Source organism: Elephas maximus, chromosome 8, assembly GCF_024166365.1.
Source record: "Elephas maximus indicus isolate mEleMax1 chromosome 8, mEleMax1 primary haplotype, whole genome shotgun sequence".
NCBI lineage: Eukaryota > Metazoa > Chordata > Mammalia > Proboscidea > Elephantidae > Elephas > Elephas maximus.
Genome location: NC_064826.1, coordinates 99,720,485 through 99,744,484, shown reverse-complemented (window position 1 = coordinate 99,744,484; position 24,000 = coordinate 99,720,485). Strand labels below are relative to the sequence as shown.

At 41.8% G+C, this 24,000-nt stretch overlaps 1 protein-coding gene across 1 annotated transcript in view; it reads right to left on the bottom strand.

The window, feature by feature from the left end:
• EPDR1 (ependymin related 1) overlaps nt 1–23,550 on the bottom strand; it is a 51,048-nt gene extending 27,498 nt beyond the window's left edge. The window contains exon 1 of the mRNA XM_049894526.1: nt 22,983–23,550. Within this exon, the coding sequence (XP_049750483.1) occupies nt 22,983–23,275 (293 nt within the window). The 5' untranslated portion in view covers nt 23,276–23,550. The remainder of the gene's footprint in view (nt 1–22,982) is intronic.
• Nucleotides 23,551–24,000: the final 450 nt, after the last annotated feature.

Genomic DNA, 24,000 nt, shown 5'->3' with positions numbered 1-24,000 from the left:
ACATCCCAAGTGGGACCTTTACAATAGAATCTGTATTTTGACATCAGAAAAGCTGATTCTCAAGCTTCATTCTCTAATTCCTTAAGGAGGACTGAGATTCTACCAGAGTGACTCCTCTGGAAGTCCGGAAGGTAAGCCAGGCAATACGTGCAGCTGGGCCAGGAGCTGCCCCAAAATACAGAGTGTGCGGCAAAGAGGACAGGTAGAGGGGCAGGATGCTGAGATGAAGGTCTTGCACTCCCAGAGGGAACACTTAAACCACACCTGAACCCAGCACCTAGAGTGACATTTCAGTGGATATTAAGTCTGGGGTAGATTCTTTCCCCAACAACCCTTACGCTGTAGCACGTGGACTGGTAGAACTATTTACTGATCCACTGCCCTGTTTCTCCTGAAATGGGAGCTTTCTCAACCCGGACGTCCCGATTCATCAGCTTATTGATAAGACACTCTAGGGAATAGGCATTTGGGTTCTGGAGGATCAGAGAGGTGTCTTATCAAGAAAATTAGAGAAAACGTCTTAGAAGCTTCGGATTGATGCAGATGGCTTGGCTCACCACACTCCAAAAAATTGTGAGTATTTTCAAGCAGCCTTGGAGAGTCTTGCATTTACCATGCTGACCTTGGTTGCCAAACCACCTGGTCCGGGGTACATGATGTCACATGTATGCCTCATATGTTTTGTTTTACTTGTGGAAGACTATGCCACATCAGACCAAGAACTGATGTGCCCCTTGGTCCTGTGCCACCATCTTCCCAACTCCAGCATCTTCCTTGGCAACTTCTGAGATGCCCCAAAGCACTATATTCTGAGTCAACTTGAGGGTTACTCTGGTGCCTCTTCTGGGGCAGGTTGATGGCTCTTATTCACTGGGAGAGCTCCACTTTGGAACTTTTCCAGGAAATCTAACTTTAGCCACAACCAAGCACACTTCTGTGCAGGGGCAGGGTCTCCAAGGCACTGTAACGTTTTTGTCCAGTAGCAGCTACCTTCTACTGTTTTGGAGCATTAGGTTCTCAGAGTTTCTCCTTTCCTTGTAAGGCCTGAGTGCAACCTGGGCACTTTGTTAGGGTATGATTCTTCTTCAGAAGACATCTTGATTCAAAGAAGCACAGCTTCCAAAAGAAAACACTAGAGCTTGGAGGAACCTCCAATTCCTATATCCAGGGAAATTCTCCAAAATTGAGACTGAGGAGCCAGAGAGTTCTCAAGGATGGTGTTTGATGGGAAGAGAGCTGGGGAATGGCTACCGACAAAGGTGGGTTGGGAAATCCACACTTTGGGGTTTGTATATGTCCTCCTACGGGAACCCTGCTACTGCTTAAATACGGGTTGTTGTTGTTGTTGTGTGCCGTCAAGTTGATTCTGACCCATAGTGACACTATAAAATATGGCTACACAGTATAATTTAATGTCTTAAATTATTGTTAACAAAGGCGATATACAATGCAAAATAAAAATAAATCATAAAACATCACATAAATCCATGAACTTATGGCTTAAAAAAAACCAAATCTGATAGAAAATACAAATACAGAATGATGGAGTCAAAAAAAGGAGGTGTTAACAGATAAGGTGGAGTTGTTTAAAAGTTAAGAGAATATCATGTAAATCTTATGATGATAAATATTAAAAGCTTAAGATGGAAGATTTTCTAAGAAAATATGGAAAGACAAAACTGCCTCAGAGTGGAAACAGAAAGTTAAGTGAACCCATAATCAGAGAAAAAGTCTTTACACATCTACAGATACCTTCGATCTTTGAAACAAAAAAATAGATCGAAGAGTTTCTCCTCCAAAAGGAATTTACCCAAAAGAAACTTAAAAGCAGTCCACATATAATCACACACAAATACAAAGCTATACGTTGTACAATTGTTTATACTAGGGAAAAAGAGAAGAGGAAGAAACATAACTGTCCCATAATAAAGAGTTGCCACAACAATTTGTTCTATCAGCTAGAATAATACAGTCGGTAAAAATAATTTTGTTGAAGATTACTTGTGGTATGATAAATATGTACAATATTTTGTGTTAATTGAAAAAAATTGCACAGCATGTTGACATTTTTATTTTAAAAGTGTATATACAGAAACAGAAAAAATCCAGAAGTACATAGATTAGAGTTGTTAAACCTGGACAGCAGGTTTAACTTTCTGTTTTGCTCTTCTGTGTTATCTAGATTTTCACCATGAACAGGTATAACGCAAGTAATCCAAAAGTTACCAAAAATATGTTTATTAATTTATTCATCCAACACATTTATTGAGGCTTACTATGTGCCAAGCACTGTTCTAGGTGTTAGTGATTCAATGAAGTTCTCCCTAACTCCAGGCGAGAGACAGACAAACATCAGACAAGTTAGCTGAAAAGACAATAGAAGACAGTAATAGTGCTCCACAGAAAACATAACAAGATGTGCTGCAGAATGACTTGTGGGAAATGGCTCCTTGGATGGTCACAGAAGGCTCCTCTGGGGAGGCAAGGAGCTGAGGCCTGAATGAGAACGAACCAGGAGTTCAAAGACGGTAGAAGTAGACTAGGTACGGACAAATTTGTACAATATATTGTTACATGAAAAAAAAAAAGCCTATTATTAAATAGTATGTACCATAGTTGTTTTGGGAGCCCTGGTGGTGCCATGGTTAAGAGCTATGACTGCTCACCAAAAGGTTGGCAGTTCCAATGTACCAGCTACTCCCTGGAAACCCTATGGGGCAGTTTTTCTCTGTCCTATAGGGCCACTATGAGTTGGAATTGACTCGGTGACAATGGGTTTGGTTTATAGTTGTTTATTGTATATCTAAAAATCTCCTAGGATATTAAGGAGATATTAACGGTGGTCATAACTGTTGGGAAGTTATGGATAATTTTTACTTTTTTCTGTTTATCTGTATTTCAGATAGCTACCATTAATAGCGATTCCTTCATTTATTTATTTTTAAAAAATTAATCAAACTCCTGTTGTAAAATGCTGGAGATACAAGAATCAGACAAAATCCCCTGCCCTTATGGAACCTTACTTTGGGTGAAGGGTAGTGGAGCAGGGTGCAGGACTAGACTTAAAAAAAAATTATATAGTATGTTGTTTTTGTTAGCTGCCATTGAGTTGTTCCCCAACTCTGGAGACCCCATGCACAACAGAATGAAACACTGCCTGGTCTTGTGCCATCCCCAGAATGGGTTGCAGCTTGGACTGTTGTTATCCACAGAGTTTTCACTGGCTAATTTTTGGAAGTAGATCTCTAGGCCTTTCTTTCTAGTCCATCTTAGTCAGGAAGCTCTGCTGAAACCTGTTCAACATCAGAGTAACACGTAAGACTCCACTGATGGACCAGGTGGTGGCTGTGCATGAGGTGCATTAGCCAGGAATTAAACCCGGGTCTCCCAGTTCTACTCTGCCCTATAGGGTCACTATGAGTCGGAGTCAACTTGATGGCAACAGGCTCCCGCCCCCACATGGAAGGCGAGAATTCTACCAGTGATCCACCAATGTCTCACATACAGTATGTTAGATAGTGCTAAGTGCCTTGAAAGGTGAGGCAGTGAGGTGGGGTGGAAAGGAATGTTGAGGGGAGACACAGTATACAATGGGGTGGTTATGGAAGGCCTCACACTTGAGAAGGTGACATTGGGTGTAGGCCATGTGACTTTCTAGGGGAAAAGCTTTCAAGGAAGACGGGACAGCTTATGAAAATGCCAGAGAGTCAAGTATACCTAGTATGTTGGAGGAACAGCAAGGACGCTGGAGTGAGATCAGACAGGCAATGGGTGGTTGGGAGAAGAGATCCCATAAGATCTTTGAGTCCTTGTTAAGGACATTTACTCTGAGAGAGATGGAGAGACACTGGAGGGTTCTGAGCACAGAAGTGACATGGTATGACTTGTTTTAATCTAGATGAAAGGGGAAAGGGCAGAAGCATAGGGACCCGTTTAGAAAGAAGGCTTATGCAAAATTACAGGTACAAGACAATTATCTGGACCAGAAAGAGAATGGAAATGCTCAGACACTGAGTACATATTGAAATTAGAGTTAATGGGATTTGCTAATGGATTGCATGTAGCAAATGAGAGAAAGAACTGAGGGACTATTCAAGGTTTTCGGTCTAAGCAATGAGTTGCTATTAACTGAGATAAAACTGCAAGAGGAGTAAGGTTTTGTCTGTTGATTTCTTCTGTTTGTGGTGGAGAGCATTAATTTTGGACATGTTGAGTTTGAAATGACTATTAGACATGCAGGGGGTAGTGGTGGTTCAGCGGAAGATCTGTGTTTTAGCTATCCAGTGCTGCTATAGCAGAAATACCACAAGCGGGTGGCTTTAATAAACAAATTTATTTTCTCACAGTTTAGCAGGCTAGAAGTCTAAATTCAGGGTGCCAGCTCTAGGAGAAGGCTTTCTCTCTCTGTCAGTGCTGGAGGAAGGTCTTTGTCTCTTCTGAACTTGCGCTCCTGGGAGATCTTCATGTGGCTTGGCATCAATCTCCCCCTATCTCTGCTTGCTAGCTTGCTCATTTAATCTCTTTTATATCTCAAAAAACATTGACTCAAAATACACCCTACACTAATCCTATTCATTAACATAACAAAGACAACCTTTTCCCAAATGGGATTATAACCACAGGCATAGAGGCTGGGATTTACAGCACATATTTTGGGGGGGAAAACAATTCAATTCCTAACAACCTGGGTTCGATTCCTGGCCAATGCACTTTATGAGCAGCTATCACACCCATCTGTCAATGGAGGCTTGATAGATCTGTTCAGGTTTCAGTGGAGCTTCCGGCTAAGATGCAATGAAAACCCTGTGAATTATAATGGTCTCATCTGCAACTAATCACGGGGATGGCAACAGGACTGGGGAGTGGTTTGTTCCATTGTGCATGGGGTCACCATGAGTTGAAGGCTGACTCAACGGCAGCTAACAACATTAGACATCCAAATGAAGAAGTCAAGTAAGCAGCTAGATATATGTGTCTAGATTCAAGGGACAGCTCTGGGCTGGAGATAGACATACATTTGGAGTCCTCAGTGTAGAGGTGGTATTTAAAGCCATGATTTTGATGAGATCACCAAGGGATTGAGTATACACAGAACAGAAATTAAAGGGATGGAAAGCCTGAGCCCTGAAACATTCCACCACTAATGCTCCAAGAGAAGAGGAAGAATAGCAAAGGAGACTGAGAAGTAGAAGAAATGGGGTAGGAAGGGGTGAAACCTGAAGAGTGTGGTGTCCTGAGAGCCAACTGAAAGAAGGATATGAAGATGGAAAAAATGACCAACAGTAAAATGAGGACTGATAAAAAAAGATCAGGTGATTAGTAATGTGGAACTCATTGCTCTTGACTAACCAGTTTCCGTAGAGTTGTGGTGGTGAAAGGTTGATGGGAGTGGGTTCAAGAGACCATGGGAAGACAGAAACTGGAATTAGCACAAACTTTCTTTAAATAGAAAGGGAGAATGAGGTGTTTGTTAGCTAGCAGGATCAAGAAAAGCTTTTTTTTTTTTTTTTTAAAGATGGATAAAAGAAAATATAAGGGGGGAAAATAGAAGATATTTACTGGAAATGGGGAAATATAAGACTATCACATTTATTCCAGGAAAAACAAACCACTAATTGATGGAATCTTCTCAGATCTTTGGGCACTTTTCCCTTGACCACCTCTAACCATCTTTAAGGTCAGAATCTGGGAGAAAGAGTTCAAGGTTATTGGAGAGAAGTAAAGATATTTCCAGCGCAGTAGGGGGACGACCTCTGGCTTCCATTTATAAGTTAGCTTCACACTCTGCCAGCCTTCTTCCTTTCCTGGGCTTATCTTCTTTGGCACTTCTTTGCCTCACTGCCCCTTTCTCCCTGTCCATCCCAGCATCATCCCTCTGAATTCCTGAGTCCACAGACCCGAGGAATTAAGACTCTTAAAGCAGACTTTTTGTGCTTCCAAGAAAATCTTTTTATTGAAGAAAAACTCAGTATTGAAGATCAACATGGTTTATTCTTCGAGGATCAAGAAATTACAAGCAGTCAGATTTCTAAGCTACAAAAGAAAATGCTAGCTCTAGCTATTAGAGTTCAGGGGGAAGCAGTAAAAACAAAAGGAGGAGCCATTCTGAAATTCTGAAAGGCAATTCATGCTAAACAGTGTTCGTGATCAAATCAAATTATTGAACACTTCATGTTATATCTACACTCCCCCCTCTTCCACCCAGACACACACTGAGGATTTACGATAAACTTTTAGCGTGTTAAACCCTCTGAGAAATCTAGCCAGAAACAAATACATTATAAAAAAAAAAAGGTAACCCAGCCTCCTCTTACTCTTCCCCTCCTTCTTGGTGAACAATTTAAGATTAAAGCCGTTAGGTGGGGCCGTGCAAAGCAGGATTCTGCTTGGCCTGGCCTGAGATACAGAGCCCAAGAGGAGTGAGAATGGTGTCCATGCAGAGGGGTGTCCTGGAACAGAGTGTGAGAACCCAAGTGTGGTGAGGAGGACAGTCAAGCAGGGGAAGGAGCATCATGGCAATGGAAGATTTGTTACCTACTGCAACTGAATAAGGGAGCCAGTTTTCTCTCTGGCTGAGAAGTGAGTTACAAAAATGAAAGGGAGAAGACTAGAATGAACCATGTAGTACTGAATTAGAACTGGAGGTTATCAGTATAGATACCTCTCTGGGAACCCTCGGAAACCCTGGTGGCGTAGTGGTTAAGTGCTACAGCAGCTAACCAAGAGGTCGGCAGTTCAAATCTGCCAGGTGCTCCTTGGAAACTCCATGGGGTAGTTCTACTCTGTCCTATAGGGTTGCTATTAGTCGGAATCAACTCAATGGCAGTGGGTTTAGTGGGTATGGGAACCCTCAATGAGATGGACTGACACCATAACCACAATGGACTCAAATATACCAACAATCATGAAGATGGCACAGGACTGGTCAACATTTCATTCTGTTATACATAAGGTTACTATGAGTTGGCACCAACTCAGTAGCAAGTAACAACAACAACATGGATTAGATTTGGATGCATCAAAATACAGATGTAAATGTGAATATACATATGTGTTCATGTGTATTCAAACTTATATCACTTTGCTTCGTCTTCTGAGAGGGCCTAGGAAGAGCGCTACCCAACAGCAATGAGCACACCTAGAGCACAGGTCTTGGCTTCTAAATACTATTTGCCAACAAAAGTAAGCTACTCCTGGGGGCCAAGACAGCTAACTAGGTATAAGCTACCTCGGATCCCTCTTGCAACAAAGACTCAGAAAAACAAGTGAATCGATCACATACATGACAATCTACAAACCCTGACCATCAAACAGATCTAAAGAGTTGACCTGAGTGACAGAGGCTCAGCCAGCACAAGCAGGCTGCACACTGAGGAGGCTAAAAAGAGAAAGAGCAACCACGGGGAAGCAGTGACTGTTTTCGGAGCCTGGAGCCAGCATCCCAGTCAGAAAATCCTGGTGCCAGGCTTTGGACTGGGTGCAGGGGAGCTGAGCATAACATCCTGAGATGGTGCAAACAGGGGACGCAGCCCTAGCCCCCAGAAGTGACCTTGGGGGAAGCCCAGCCAGTGCACACAGGCAGCGCAGCTACGTGGCTGACAGGAGGAGAAATCACCGGGAGGCAGCAACTGGTTTTGGAGCCTGGAGTGCAGCGTCCCAGCCGGGGAACCTTGGCGCTGGGCTTTGGACTGGGAGCGGAGGAACTGACCACAGCTTCTGAGACAGCACAAGCACAGGACGTGGGCCTGACCCTTGGGGACAATCTTGACCCAGCCTACACAGGCTACACACCCCTAAGGAATCTCAGATAAAACAGTCATCACCAAGCAAGATAAGTAACTTTGTCTATATTCCAGGGTGCTACTCTCTCCTATCTATCTGATCCCTCCCCTCCCCTTCCCAGGTGGCTTCATTAACATTGGAATTTCCTGGGCCAGAGAGTGAAATGCTCTGCAGGGTTTTTGTTTTGTTTTGTCTTTTCCTAACCCATTATCCTGGCCTGAGAGAAGCAGCTACAAAAAACCCAGGGGCCAAAAATCCTTCCCTGAATTCCCGAAATTGAAATAAAAATACAGAACCAGCTCCAGGCAAGCATATATGATCCAAATCTCGGGCTTTCATCCTTACAGGGAACAAGGTGGCTCTTACAATGCAAAGGCAATTCTGATAGTGATCTGACTGTAATTGTTTTAGCGGATTACTGGAAAGACAAGTTCTCCAGGTCTGATATCTCTACCTATTAAACAGAGCCCTCACTGACCCACAACAGGGAACTGAGGGCTGAAGCTCCACCCAAACCACCTAGCCTCCTGCCATAGGGGTCTGAATATACTGATACCTACCAAACTGTAGAGGTACATGCATTGGGTGCCTAAGGGGCAGCTGCAGAGCCCACCCACCAAAGTGCTTTAGGATAGAGACACATCTACCTCACTGGCACTTGGGAGAAGCCTGTCAGCATCCTGCCCCCGCCCCCGCCACCGGAGTGTGAACCCCTGCTGCTACTAGAATCTGGTGCACACAACTATCACCACTACTCCTCAAAGTGAATAGGTGACAGTCTACACCACAAACTTGGTGACCCCAAATCAGATTCTACTCAAGAATAGTGAATGGACTCTTAGCCTTATATATCTGGTAACAGCCCAAACCAGCTGGTAATAGGACATAAGTGATTCAAAGGCTACAACAATCAAGACAGTGCAATCTAGTAGCCCATCTAAGTATATTGAAAGAAAGCAAAACAAGATAAGACTCAGTGAGCAAATATAAAATAAACCATTACAATATCTTATAGATGGCTCAGAGACAGCAGTCGATATCAAACCACATAAAGAACCAGGCCATGATTGCTTCTACAACTCCCCAGATTAAAGAATCAAAATCTTTCCCAAATGAAGATACAATCCTGGAATTGCCAGATGCACAATATAAAAAAACTAATTTACAGAATGCTTCAAGACATCAGGGATGACCTCATAAACAAAGTAAGGCAATCTACAGAAAAAGCCACAGAACACACTGATAAAGCAGTTGAAGAAATCAAAAAGATTATTCAAGAACATAGTGGAAAAATTAATAAGCTGCAAGAATCCATAGAGAGACAGCATTCAGAAGTCCAAAAGATTAACAGTAAAATTACAGAATTAGACAACGCAATAGGAAGTCAGAGGAGCAGAATCGAGCAATTGGAATGCAGAGTGGGGGAGCTGGAGGATAAGGTAATTGACACCAATATAGTTGAAGAAAAATCAGATAAAATAATTTAAAAAAATGAAGAAACCCTAAGAATCATGTGGGACTCTATCAAGAAGAATAACTTGTGTGTGATTGGAGTCCCAGAACAGGGAGGGATAACAGAAAATACAAAGAGAATAGCTGAAGATCTGTTGGCAGAAAACTTCCCTGGCATCACAAAAGATGAAAGAATATCTATCCGAGATGCTCATTGAACCCCATATAAGATTGATCCAAAAAGAAAATCACCAAGACATATTATCATCAAACTTGCCAAAACCAAAGATAAAGAGAAAATTTTAAAAGCAGCCAGGGATAAAAGAAAGGTGTCCTACAAAGGAGAATCAATAAGAATAAGTTCAGACTACTCAGCAGAAACCATGCAGTCAAGAAGGCAATGGGATGACATATATAGAGCACTGAAGGAGAAAAATTGCCAGCCAAGGATCATATATCCAGCAAAACTCTCTCTCAAATATGAAGGTGAAATTAAAACATTTACAGATAAACACACACACAAAAAAACAAAAGCTTAGAGAATTTGCAAATACCAAACCAAAGCTACAAGAAATACTAAAGGAAATTGTTTGGTCAGAAAATCAATAATATCAGATACCAACACAACACAAGGTCACAGAACAGAACATCCTAATATCAACTCAAATAGGGAAATCACAAAAACAAATCAAGAGCAATTTCAAAAAGAAAAAAATGCTCAAAACAGGGAATCATTGAAGTCAATATGTAAAAGATCACAATAATCAAAAAGAGGAACTAAATACAGGAGGCATAGAACTGCCATATGGAGAGGAAAACAAGGCGATATAGGACGATACAAGTTAGGTTTTTACTTAAAAAAATAGGGGTAAACATTAAGGTAACCACAAAGAGGTCTAACAATTCCATAACTCAAAATAAAAACCAAGAAAACCATAATGACTCAGCAAACATAAATTCAACTACTGTGAAAATGAGGAACACACAATTTACAAAGAAAAATGTCTCAGCACAAAAAAATAAGTGGAAAAATGAAATCGTCAACAACACACACAAAAAGGCATCAAAATGACAGCACTAACCACATACTTATCTATAATTACACTGAATGTAAATGGACTAAATGCACCAATAAAGAGACAGAGAGTCTCAGACTGGATAAAGAAACACGATCCATCTATATGCTGCCTACAAGAGACACACCTTAGACTTAGAGACACAAACTAAAACTCCAAGGATGGGAAAAAACATATCAAGCAAACAATAAGCAAAAAAGAGCAGGAGTAGCAATATTAATTTCTGACAAAATAGACTTTAAAGTTAAATCCACCACAAAGGATAAAGAAGGACAGTACATAATGATTCAAGGGACAATTGACCAGGAAGATATAACCATATTAAATATTTATGCACCCAATGACAGGGCTGCAAGATACATAAAACAAACTTTAACAGAACTGAAAAGTGAGATAGACACCTCCACAATTATAGTAGGAGACTTCAACACACCACTTTTGGAGGATAGGACTTCCAGTAAGAAGCTCAATAGAGACACAGAAGATCTAATTGCTACAATCAACCAACTTGACCTCACAGACTTATACAGAACACTCCACCCAACTGCTGCAAAGTGTACTTTTTTTTCTAGTGCACATGGAATATTCTCTAGAATAGATCACATATTAGGTCATAAAACAAACCTTTGCAGAATCCAAAACATCGAAATATTACAAAGCATCTTCTCAGACCACAAGGCCATGAAAGTGGAAATCAATAACAGAAAAATCTGAGAAAAGAAATCAAATACTTGGAAACTGAACAATGCCCTGCTCAAAAAAGACTGGGTTATAGAAGACATTAAGGAGGAAATAAAGAAATTCATAGAATGCAACGAGAATGAAAACACTTCCTATCAAAACCTGTGGGACACAGCAAAAGCAGTGCTCAGAGGTCAATTTATAGCGATAAATGCACACATACAAAAAGAAGAAAGAGCCAAAATCAGAGAACTGTCCCTACGACTTGAACAAATATAAAGTGAGCAACCAAAGAATCCATCAGGCACCAGAAGAAAACAAATAATAAAAATTAGAGCTGAACTAAATGAATTAGAGAACAGAAAAACAATTGAAAGAATTAACAAAGCCAAAAGCTGGTTCTTTGAAAAAATTAACAAAATTGATAAAGCATTGGCCAGACTGACTAAAGAAATACAGGAAAGGAAACAAATAACCTGAATAAGAAACGAGATGGGCCACATCACAACAGACCTAAATGAAATTAAAAGAATAATATCAGATTATGACGAAAAATTGCACTCTAACAAATTTGCAAACCTAGAAGAAGTGGATGAATTCCTAGAAAAACACTACCTACCTAAACTAACACAATCCGAAGTAGAAAAACTAAATAGACCCATGACAAAAAAAGAGATTGAAGCGGTAATCAAAAAACTCCTGACAAAAAAAGCCCTGGCCCGGACGGCTTCACTGCAGAGTTCTACCAAACTTTCAGAGAAGAGTTAACACCACTACTACTAAAGATATTTCAAAGCATAGAAAATGTTGGAATACTACCTAACTCATTCTTTGAAGCCACCATATCCCTGATACCAAAACCACGTAAAGACACCACAAAAAAAGAAAATTACAGACCTATATCCCTCATGAACATAGATGCAAAAAGTCCTCAACAAAATTCTAGCCAATAGAATTCAACAACGTATCAAAAAACAATAATCCACCACGACCAAGTGGGATTTATACCAGGTATGCAAGGCTGGTTTAATATTAGAAAAACCATTAATGTAATCCACCATATAAATAAAACAAAAGACAAAAACCACATGATCTTATCAATTGATGCAGAAAAGGCATTTGACAAAGTCCAACACCCATTCATGATAAAAACTCTCAGCAAAATAGGAATTGCAGGAAAATTCCTCAACATAATAAAGGGCATCTATACAAAGCCAACAGCCAACATCATTCTAAATGGAGAGAGCCTGAAAGCATTTCCCTTGAGAACGGGAACCAGACAAGGATCCCCTTTATCTCCGCTCTTATTCAACATTGTGCTAGAGGTCCTAGCCAGAGCAATTAGGCTAGACAAAGAAATAAGGGCATCCGGATTGGCAAGGAGGAAGTAAAATTATCTCTATTTGCAGATGACATGATCTTATACACAGAAAACCCTAAGGAATCCTCCAGAAAACTACTGAAACTAATAGAAGAGTTTGGCAGTCTCAGGTTATAAGATAAACATACAAAAATCACTTGGATTCCTCTACATCAACAAAAAGAACATCGAAGAGGAAATCATCAAATCAATACCATTCACAGTAGCCCCCAAGAAGATGAAATACTTGGGAATAAATCTTACCAAAGATGTAAAAGACCTATACAAAGAAAACTACAAAGTACTAGTGCAAGAAACTAAAAGGGACCTACATAAGTGGAAAAACACACCTTGCTCATGGATAGGAAGACTTAACATAGTAAAACTGTCTATTCTACCAAATGCCATCTATACATATGATGCACTTCCAGTCCATATTCCAATGACATCTTTTAATGTGATGGAGAAACAAATCACCAAATTCATATGGAAGGGAAAGAAGCCCCTGATAAGTAAAACATTACTGAAAAAGAAGAAGAAAGTGGGAGGCCTCATTCTACCTGATTTAAAAAAAAAAAAAAAAAACCTATTATATAGCCATAGTAGTCAAAACAGCCTGGTACTGGTACAACAACAGGCACATAGACCAATGGAACAGAATTGAGAACCCAGATATAACTCCACCCACATATGAGCAGCTGATATTTGACAAAGGCCCGGTGTCAGTTAATTGGGGAAAAGATAGTCTTTTTAACAAATGGTGCTGGCATAACTGGATATCCATTTGCAAAAAAATGAAACAGGACCCATACCTCACACCATGCACAAAAACTAACTCCAAGTGGATCAAAGACCTAAACATAAAGACTAAAACAATAAAGATCATGGAAGAAAAAATAAGGACAACGTTAGGTGCCTTAATACAAGGCATAAACAGAATGCAAAACATTACTAAAAATGACGAAGAGAAACCAGATAACCGGGAGCTCCTAAAAATCAAACACCTATGCTCATCTAAAGACTTCACCAAAAGAGTAAAAAGACCACCTACAGATTGGGAAAAAATTTTCAGCTATGACATCTCCAATCAGCGCCTGATCTCTAAAATCTATATGATTCTGTTAAAACTCAACCACAAAAAGACAAACAACCCAATTAAATACTGGGCAAAGGATATGAACACACACTTCACTAAAGCAGATATTCAAGCAGCTAACAGATACATGAGAAAATGCTCTCGATCATTAGCCATTAAAAAAAAATAAAATAAAGAAATGCAAATTAAAACTACAATGAGATTCCATCTCACTCCAACAAGGCTGGCGTTAATGCAAAAAACACAAAATAATAGATGTTGGAGAGGCTGCGGAGAGATTGGAACTCTTATACACTGCTGGTGGGAATGTAAAATGGTACAACCGCTTTGGAAATCTATCTGGCGTTTTCTTAAAAAGTTAGAAATAGAACTACCATACAACCCAGAAATCCCACTCCTCGGAATATACCCTAGAGAAATAAGAGCCTTTACCGAACAGATATACGCACACCCATGTTTATTGCAGCACTGTTTACAATAGCAAAAAGCTGGAAGCAAGCAAGGTGTCTATCAATGGATGAATGGCTAAATAAATTATGGTATATTTACACAACGGAATACTACGCATCGATAAAGAACAGTGAGGAATCTGTGAAACATTTCATAACATGGAGGAACCTGGAAGCCATTATGCTGAGTGAAATTAGTCAGAGGCAAAAGGACAAATATTGTATAAGACCACTATTATCTTGAGAAATAGTATAAACTGAGAAGAACGCATTCTTTTGTGGTTACGAGAGGGGGGAGAGGGTTATTTACTGATTAGTTAGTAGATAAGAACTACTTTAGGTGAAGGGAAGGACCATACTCAATACAGGGAAGGTCAGCTCAACTGGACTGAACCAAAAGCAAAGAAGTTTCTGGGATAAACTGAATGCTTTGAAGGTCAGCGGATTAAGGGCGGGGGTTTGGGGACTATGGCTTAAGGGGACTTCTAAGTCAATTTGCAAAATAAATTCTATTATGAAAACATTCTGCATCCCACTTTGAAGTGTGGCATCTGGGGTCTTAAATGCTAACAAGCGGCCATCTAAGATGCATAAATTAGTCTCAAGCCACCTGAATCAAAGGAGAATGAAGAACACCAAGGTCACACGGTAACTATGAGCCCAAGAGACAGAAAGGGCCACATGAACTAGAGACTTACATCATCCTGAGACCAGAAGAACTAGATGGTGTCCGGCCACAACCGATGACTGCCCTGACAGGGAGTACAACAGAGAACCCCTGAGGAAGTAGGAGAACAGTGGGATGCAGACCCCAAATTCTCATAAAAAGACCAGATTTAATGGTCTGACTGAGACCAGAAGAATCCCGGCGGTCATGGTCCCCAAACCTGCTGGCCCAGGACAGAAACCATTCCCGAAGACAACTCATCAGACATGGAAGGGACTGGACAATGGGTTGGAGAGAGATGCTGATGAAGAGTGAGCTACTTGTATCAGGTGGACACTTGAGACTGTGTTGGCATCTCCTGTCTGGAGGGGAGATGAGAGGGTAGAGAGGGTTAGAAACTGGCAAAACGGTCACGAAAGGAGGGACTAGAAGGAGGGAGCAGGCTGATGCATTAGGGGGAGAGTAAATGGGAGTATGTAGTAAGGTGTATATAAGCTTATATGTGACAGACTGATTTGATTTGTAAACTTGCACTTAAAGCACAATAAAAACTATTTTTTTTTTTTTTAAAAAGTAAGCTACTCCTTGGAGAAATGGTTTATTCCAGGCCTGGGGCAAGGAAAGTACAAATAATCTTGGAACATCGTTTGCCAGAAGGAAAGGAAGTGCTCAGAGAATAATGGAGACATGTCAAAAGGACAGAGAAATCAACTTGAAGAGGCTCATACCAGCCAAATCTCAGACAAATCAAACTTCAAAATAAATTATGAGAGTGATGAATGATAACCCATTGAATAAAATAAGAATTCTTGAGACCACACTGATGTAAGAAAATGAACAAATTGAGAGTTGATGAAGAGTAGAATATGTACCTAGTTTCAAAATATCTCCTTAAAAATACTTATTAATTACAGAGAAAAAAGTATAATTTCTCAGTGAAGAAACAATCAAGTGATCAAAGTGAACATCAGGATGTAATGAGAAGAACAAGTATCATTTCTGTGATATTCCTGCCAAAGGCAAATAATAGGAAGCTAATTATTATTATTATTAATTATTAAGGAAATATCAGACAAACTCAAATCAAGGGGCATTCTACAAAATAACCGGTCCATAATCTTCAAAAGTGTCAAAGTACAAGAAAGAAAGAAACCAAAGAGACACAACACCTAAATTCAATGCTTGAGTACAAACTGGGTCCTTTAGCTATAAAGACCAGAAATATAACAATTCACAAAATGAATGGGATCTGAATACCAGATGGTAGAAATGAATCAATGTTAATGTTTTGGGTTTTATGGTTATATTGCAGTTATGGAAGAGAATATCCTTGCTTGTAGGAAATACACACTAAACTTGTTTGGGGAGTAATGGCAGTATCAAGTGGCAACTCCCTCTCAAATGGTTCTGGAAAAAAAAGCTCTTGGTACTATAATTGCAACTTTTCTGTAAGCGTGAAATAGTTTAAAAATAAAATTACTTATTAAAAAAAAAATACATCCCCACTCTCAAACACATATGATCACTGAATTCACCTACTGTGATAACATCCCATGGAGCTAATCTTAGACAGCAGATACCTGGGAGAACAGTACTGTAAGCAGTCCCATTTTACTGCTTAGTATGAAGGAAGGCTCTTTGGAATAGAGAGCCTTCTGAGCCTGGGGCTACATTATTCAAGAGTACCGTCTTCTTTCTCTCTACCCATGGGCACAGGATTAGGTAAAATGGAGAAGGAAGAAAAAAACTTTGGATTATCCACACTAAGGGGACTATCAAGTTAAATAAAAAATTTAGAGTCTATGTCAAGTTCATTACATGATCCCTGTTGCCATTGAGTTGATTCCGACTCATAGCGACCCTATAGGACAGAGTAGAACTGCCGCACAGGGTTTCCAAGGAGCAGCTAAGGATTTGAACTGCCAACCTTTTGGTTAGCAGCCAAGTTCTTATCCACTAGTGAATTTTCCTGAAATAATAAAAATACAGTTACTGCTTTCATGGTGTCATTGAATCCTATCTGCAACTAGCTTTTAAGAAAGAAGGCCTAAAGTTTACTTAATATCAATGCTGTAGGTATTGTTGTTACAATTAAATTAGAAAAAAAATTAAAAGCTGAGGTTCTGAGAAGTTAAGGACTTTGTGGTGAACCCAGGATTAGAAGCCATGTTTGGCAACTCACAACTCCAACATGCACACCCATGTTCTCTTCACTACAGCTGATTTTCTATAAAAATAGCAATGCTGTGCTCTTCTCCAAGAAATGAAATGCTATGGGAAAACTGAGACAGACATGAATTAATCAGAACTTGAATAAGAATCCACTTACCACTCTATTTAAGATATTTTTTCCACCTCTCGTCGTTTACAAATAAAAACCCCCAATCAAACATGAGGGATTGGTAATTGACTGGACTTCCAAGCTATTACCCACAATTTACAGAAACAAATTCACTTAAGTCCTCTCTGCTCATTCTACATCAGTAAAAAAAAAGTAGCTTCATTAATTCCAACAGTCAAGCCACCATATTGTAAGCGGGAGTAGTAAATTGCTGGTGGCTGAACAGAGTCCGCTCAGTATCTACATTGCTGTTGTTAGGTGCCCTGAGCCGGTTCTGACTCATAGTGAGTGACCTTATGCGTAACAGAAGGAAACGTTGCTAGGTTTTGTGGCATCCTCACAATTGTTGCTATGTTTGAGCCCACCATTGCAACCACTGTGTCAATCCGTCTCATGGAAGATCTTCCTCTTTCTTGCTGACCTTCTACTTTATCAAGCATGATGTCCTTCTCCAGGGATTGGTCCCTGCTGATAACACGTTCAAAGTAAACAAGATGAAGTCTCATCATCCTTGGTTTTCAATGCTTCTTCCATAAAGGTCAACATGTCGACTGAAATATGAGAACAATCTTCTTGCTTTTCCTTCAGTCATCCAAAAGTAAGACTTATGATTTTAATCAAGCAGTCAGGAAAGACAGTTGGAAATAGTATCAATTACTAATATTTCCCATTCTCTGCTAAGGCTTGTCTTATCTGAAGCTTGTAAAGTTGTTTAATCATTTCCATCATCTCAGGGAAAAGAGAGCCTGGAAAATCCTAGTCATTCTACAATAACTATCAGTGGGATTTTCCATAACCATCAGGATGCAAAATTAAAATCTTAAGAAGATGATCCAATTCTAAAACTTACTTCTCTACTTACTAATAAATATGAAGAGACACACATCCATATTTTCTGCAAATAAATCTAGTTTCTGAGCCAGGTTATTAGTACCTGAAAAAGCTTTTGAGTTTCTTCCAAGAACCGAAAGAGCTTAAAAATGCATTTATGTGCTAAACAGTCTTTTCTACATCTGACTTGGGGCCAGAGATGGATGAGATTGTGAGGCAGAATTTTGCCAAGAAATTGGAAACAAGGGGAATTAAATTGACTTCTTAAAAGTTAAACTGTAAAATCAACACATAATGAATTAGGACAGAGAAATGAGAAATCACCGTAAGGGTACAAAAGAGCCTCTAGACCAGCAGGATGTTGCTGTGACCCCACCAAAAGTATAATACACATATCTAAAGACTATATTGATCAATCACAGGGTTGTAGAAAAAGAAGAGTGGTCCCGTCCAGAGTGGAGTAAGCCCTGTCCAGTTGAGTTGGGGTTACACAGACCCACGAAACAGGGTCTGTATTGTGAAAATGAATGTAGCATTTTACCCTAGCTTGGTTACCATCTAACATTACCTGGGTTGGCTGTCTTATTCATGATGAAAAGCTCAGCATTGAGCATACTGTCTAGCCTAGAGTGGGTAATCATTAGATGTCTGTTTAGTGAATTTGAACTGCTCCAACTCTTTGCTAGTTCAACAACATTCTGATTATAATTTGGCTTCCCACATAGTTCTGTCTACAGGGAGAAAATAACCTAGTCTTGTGGATTTGAGAGTTCTGGTGCCATGCCAGCTGTACAACTCATTGAAATGTAGAGATTAGCCTTTGAGCTTGTTTACTGTGAGTCTGCCTTGTGTGTACTCATGGACCAAGTTTCTGAGCCCACAGCAGTAACAGTGAGTCTCCGGGCCAACGTAAGTTCACCAGGATGTTGATGATGATGGTGATAGTAGGGATAAGTGCTGCCATGTGCTGAGCATCTTCTATGTGTCAGATACTGTATTATGTGCTTTATATGCTTGAACTCATTTAATTCTCACAACAATCCAGTATAGGCATTATAAATAGTCCCATTTTTTAGATGAGGAAACTGAGTCTCAGAAAGCTTTACTGACTATATGTACGTGTTTGTCTATCTGCACTGCACATGCAGACAGGCTGTGCTGCAAACTTCCAGGCAACCATTAGGCTGCTAGGAATGAGACATATATGCCACCAGCATCAACCATTCCATGCATGCTACAATCATCTGTGATCAAACCAGACACAGAATATACCTACAGTGTTGGCAAAATGAAGCTATTATTATTATAGAAAGCAAATATTACACAATAACAACACATTCTCAAAGGAGAAATGCTTACCTTTCCCCAAATTTCCGAGGTCCATTTTTATATTCCTGGGCAGGCACACCATGATTCAGGTCCAATACTGTCTTCGTGTCACCACTGCCTCTGGCTACCACCATGCTGCCCAGGGCTTCTGCTCTGCTGCTGGGCACCACTGGGCCCCACTGAGCCTCACTACCAACTGGTAGACTCTGCACAGAATCTCTAGAGCCTCTGTCACTGGGCCCTTCTAAGCCTCTGCTGCCAGCCCCTGCCATGCTACCTGGGCCTAAGGAGCTCTCTTGCCATCATGCTACCCAGGCCCCCACTGCCTGGGTGGGGGAGGGAGCCATGCAACCCTTGCACAGGGCACACTCGGGCCTAACTTGCCTCACACAAGCAAATGTCACAGCTATTTTTAGCTCTGCTGCAAGCCTCCTGCTCAGAGGCATCCGGCTCTGCCTTGCTGTAGGAAGACCTTTGCACAGGATCCTCCAAGGAAACCCCTGCATGGGGCACACTCAGGCATCTGCCATGCCTGGGCAAGTGATACAGCTCTTTTAGCTCCACCAACAAGCTCCTTCCTGAAGGCACTCAACTTGTTCTCCATGCACCAGACAGTCTCACCCCAGCTATCTATCACGACCTTCAGTATTTGCTCTTTCTTCTGGGTCTGGGAGGTTCTCAGCTCAGGGACCTTGGGTCCTTGGTCCAAAGAACACTCTCTACTCTAGACTTTTCTTCAACTTCTGTGGGATTGAATCTTTTAAGCCTAGTGGGATAGCAAACTGATCAATCTCCTTGGTAGGCCAAAGGCATCTTATTTGCATAGTGGCTGTCCAATTCCTGTAAGAGTTTTACAAACCTTATTTGCATAGTTCCAGCCAATCATTTTGTGGGTGTTACCAGACCATGGCTAGAAAGGCCATATAAAAGCAATTCACTGCACTGCAGGAACTTACCCAAACACCTACACTGGGAACCAGGATTTTAACTCTAAAGCCTAATCTCTTGAATTATAAAAAATACTACTTTTGTGGAGATAAACCCTTAGCTGTCTCCTGGCCATGCTCCTCTGCTTCAGCAGTATGCTTTGGGCCATTCCAGTCCATCTTCAACATGAACTATTCATCAGTACACCACTACTGTATAAGCCTTCAGAAAAATGCACAAAACAAGTAGTAATCCACCTTCATTCAAAGTGTAGAATGCCAAACCCTATCCCAGCAAACTGCATCATCATCTACACCACACCATCCATATTCTTAGCTGCAGGAGCCAACAGTGGGGGCCTCTTTCTTAACATTTCCCTCTCCATTATTACCTCTGCCACACATCATCTAATCATTTACACATCCTTCAATTAAATTTCTTCATTGTTTTCTTAATATCCCCCTATCTTGCTTCTCGCATTGCCACAACCCATCTTTCCACAATAGTCTCCTAAGTCATGTTTTTGCTGTCACTCTTGTTCTCCTCCATTCTCCATGATGCACTCTGTGACTTTCATGCAGTCTAATCCTGGCAGTCCACTGTTTAAAAAACCTGACAGTGACTAGCCTGTGGTTCTTGGAACATACTGAGCTCTGTGGTGGTTTGTGTGCTGCTACGATGCTAGACAGGTTGCAGCTGAGCTTCCAGACTAAGACAGACTAGGAAGAAAGGTCTGATGATCTGATTCCAAAAGTCAGCCAATGAAAGCCCAATGGATCACAACAAACCACTGTCTGATCCCCAACCAGTCTTGCAGATGGTACAGGACTGGGCAGCATTTCATTGCATTGTACATGGGATAGCCGTGAGATAAAAACTAACAAGAACGACCTTCAGACTATGACCTCTCTAAACCCTAGGACCCACTTGTTCACACACGGTGCCTGATCTGAATAAATGCTTGCTCAATGAATAAATGCATAAATGAATGAATGGATATGAACCTTGCACATCATAGGTGTCAAAATGCACCCAGATCCCTCAAGTCCCAATGTGTGATCTTGAGAAAGTTGTTTAACTTTCTTGGACCTTAGATTCAATGTCTATGAAATAGAGATACATAAAAACTACACGGTGTGGGATTTAAACTAAATCATATAGTATGTTAAATCCTCATCCTGGTGCCTTAGTCATCTAGTGCTGCTATAACAGAAATATCACAAGTGGATGGCTTTAAGAAAGAGAAATTTATTTCTTCACAGTAAAGTAGGCTAAAAGTCCAAATTCAGGATGTTGGCTCCAGAGGAAAGCTTTTTCTCTCTGTTGGCTCTGGAGGAAGGTCCTTGACCTCAGTCTTCCCCTGCACAAGTTGCTTCTCAGGCGCAGGAACCCCAGGTCCAAAGAACGTGCTCTGCTCCCAGTGCTGCTTTCTTGATTGCATGAGGTCCCCAACTCTCTGCTTGCTTCCCTTTCCTTTTATCTTTAGTAAGATAAAAGGAGGTGCAGGCCACACCCCAGGGAAACTCCCTTTACATTGGATCAGGGATATGACCTGGTCAAAACCAAGGGGTGTTATAATCCCACCTTAATCCTCTTTAATATAAAATTACAATGACAAAATGGAGGACAATCACAGAATACTTGGAATCATGGCCTAGCCAGGTTGATACATTTAAAAAAAAAAAAAAAACATTTTTAGGGGGCCATAATTCAATCCATGACACCTGGCGTATAATAAGCACTCAAATGTTGATAATTACCATTATGACTATGTTCTTCAAGACTTAACTAAAAGCATTCATCTTCTTGAAAGGCTTCATAGATACTCACTGTCCACCATGAGGACCCTACTCCTCGGTGTTTCCTGAGCGCCCACGGATGGTGTTTCATAATGCATTATCTTGCACTCCTGAGTATATTACTTTAAAAGGTTCTGTTGCTTCCACACTTTCTTCAAGATGCCTAATACTTCAACAAATACTGTTAGATGAAATTATGTTCTATATGCCCTTTTGCCATATGATGCCCTTTTGCCATAGATCTTACTGCCCACTGGAGCCTTAAACTGTGGACATTCATATCACATCTCATAACGATGCAAACGCCATAAAGACAGACCAGCAAAACAGAGGAACCCACAACAGGAGACTGGTGAAAGAAAGACAGGTAGTGATCCCAAAATAGAAATCAGATCCTAGACAGGTCCGGTGCAAGCTGAGGGTGTCCTCTGTCACAACACACATGGAAAGGTGAATGATCGCACCAGTGGTTAAAAAATTATCACGTACCCCTTCTATATAATATTGTGCAGTTATTAAAAATAGATAAGGAGTCAACTCATAAAGTGGAAAATAACAGCATATAGAAGACCATATTAAAGGAAATGACATGGAGAATATATGCTTTTTGATCACAAAACTTGCTTACACAACTTAAAGAGAGTGGACAAAAATGTTAATAGTTTTAACAGGGTGATGGGTTTGTGGGAGATCTGTTTCCCTTTGTCGATTTCCGATTTCTCATACTTTTGGTAGTGCTGTAGTATTGTTTAAAAAAAAAAAAAAAAAAAAAAAACTGCTTGCCTCCCTGGCAGTTGGCCCCTGGAAGAGATGAGATAGCTCACAAGCTTGACACGCCTTAGGCTGACAGGGACTCCAAATGCGGCGGCCCTGACTCAGCAGCCAGTGGAGACCAGGCGAACCTGGCATGGAGGCGCCCTACAGTGCGACCCCGCCCTCGCTCGGTTCTTTCCTTACCAAAGCCACTGCCCCGCCGAGGGCCTGCCCCGGGCCCTTCTCAGTGAACCAAGCCCTCCTCCCCAGCCCCCGACCATGCCGGCCCCTTTCAACAAGCTCGCGAAGGTTCTCTTTGAGAAGGAGGAGCTGCGAAGCACCTTTACGCCCACAAGTGCAGGGGATGGAAATCCAGTGCGGATCCCCGTGCCCCCGACACCTCCTCGCCCCTTGCCCCTTGCCCCTTGCCCCCGCGTACCTCTTGCAGGGGATAAGCGCCTTCCTCTCGTCCAGCACCCGGATGCGCTGGTTGAGCCCGTCGTAGGAGATCAGGGCGCGGCTGTAGCGGCCGCTGCTCTGCAGGTACAGAACCTGACGCCCCTCCCACTGCAGTGGCGCCTGGCACGGGCTTGGCTCCCCTGGAAAGCCCCAGGCACCCGGCGCCGCAGCCCCCAGCCCACAGAGGCTGCCCAGCGCCCAGACCCAGAGGCCTACCAGCAGCCAGGTCGCCAAGGACCCCCGGGCCACGCGGAGGCAGGCACTCCCTGGCATCGCTGCTGCCGCCCCTGCGAGCCCCCTAGAGTGAAGATGAGCCCAAGGGGGCGCTGGGGCACCCGGGCGCAGCGTGGGGCTCCTCCCGGTGCTCGCTGCACTTGCGGGGAGTGTGGGGTGGGCCACGTTGTTTCCTGTCCTCGCGGCGGCCTGTGCAGCTGTTGGAATCTGGGCACATGAGGTCCAGAGCCCCGACAAGGAGCCCAGGAAGCTCTGATGGCTCGCGCAGGAGCTGTTTCTGCCTTGGCCACTGCCTGCAGCAGCTACTGTTTTTACTCGCTCTCTGCTGCCAACAGGAAATGCAGTGGCAGTGGTGCCACTTGCATTCTGAAGGTCACTGCGTTTTAAGCGGGGGGGCGGGGGGGGGGTGTGTGTGCTCAGAAGGGCGTTATTTCTCCACCAACTGCAGCTTTCAGCAGGTTATCTCACACCAGGGGAGAATTTCAAGGTCAAGTTTAGGAAAACACTGCTGGTGCACATTCTGTGCCCCACATGCCTTTCCCCTTTTCCAAATTGCAGTCTCTCTCCTGCAAATTAAAAGTAGAAGGAAGGAGTCTTTCCTGAAGAAATGGTACCAGCCATTCGTTATAGCCACTTCCCAACCCCCACTCCCAGTACAGTCTAGGGGGCTAGTGGAAGGGCAGAGGGCTCAGGACCTCTCCTCAAAGCCATCCTTCCAGGAAGACTGCTCCCCTTCCCCATCTCCTGATAATACCACAAGCTTA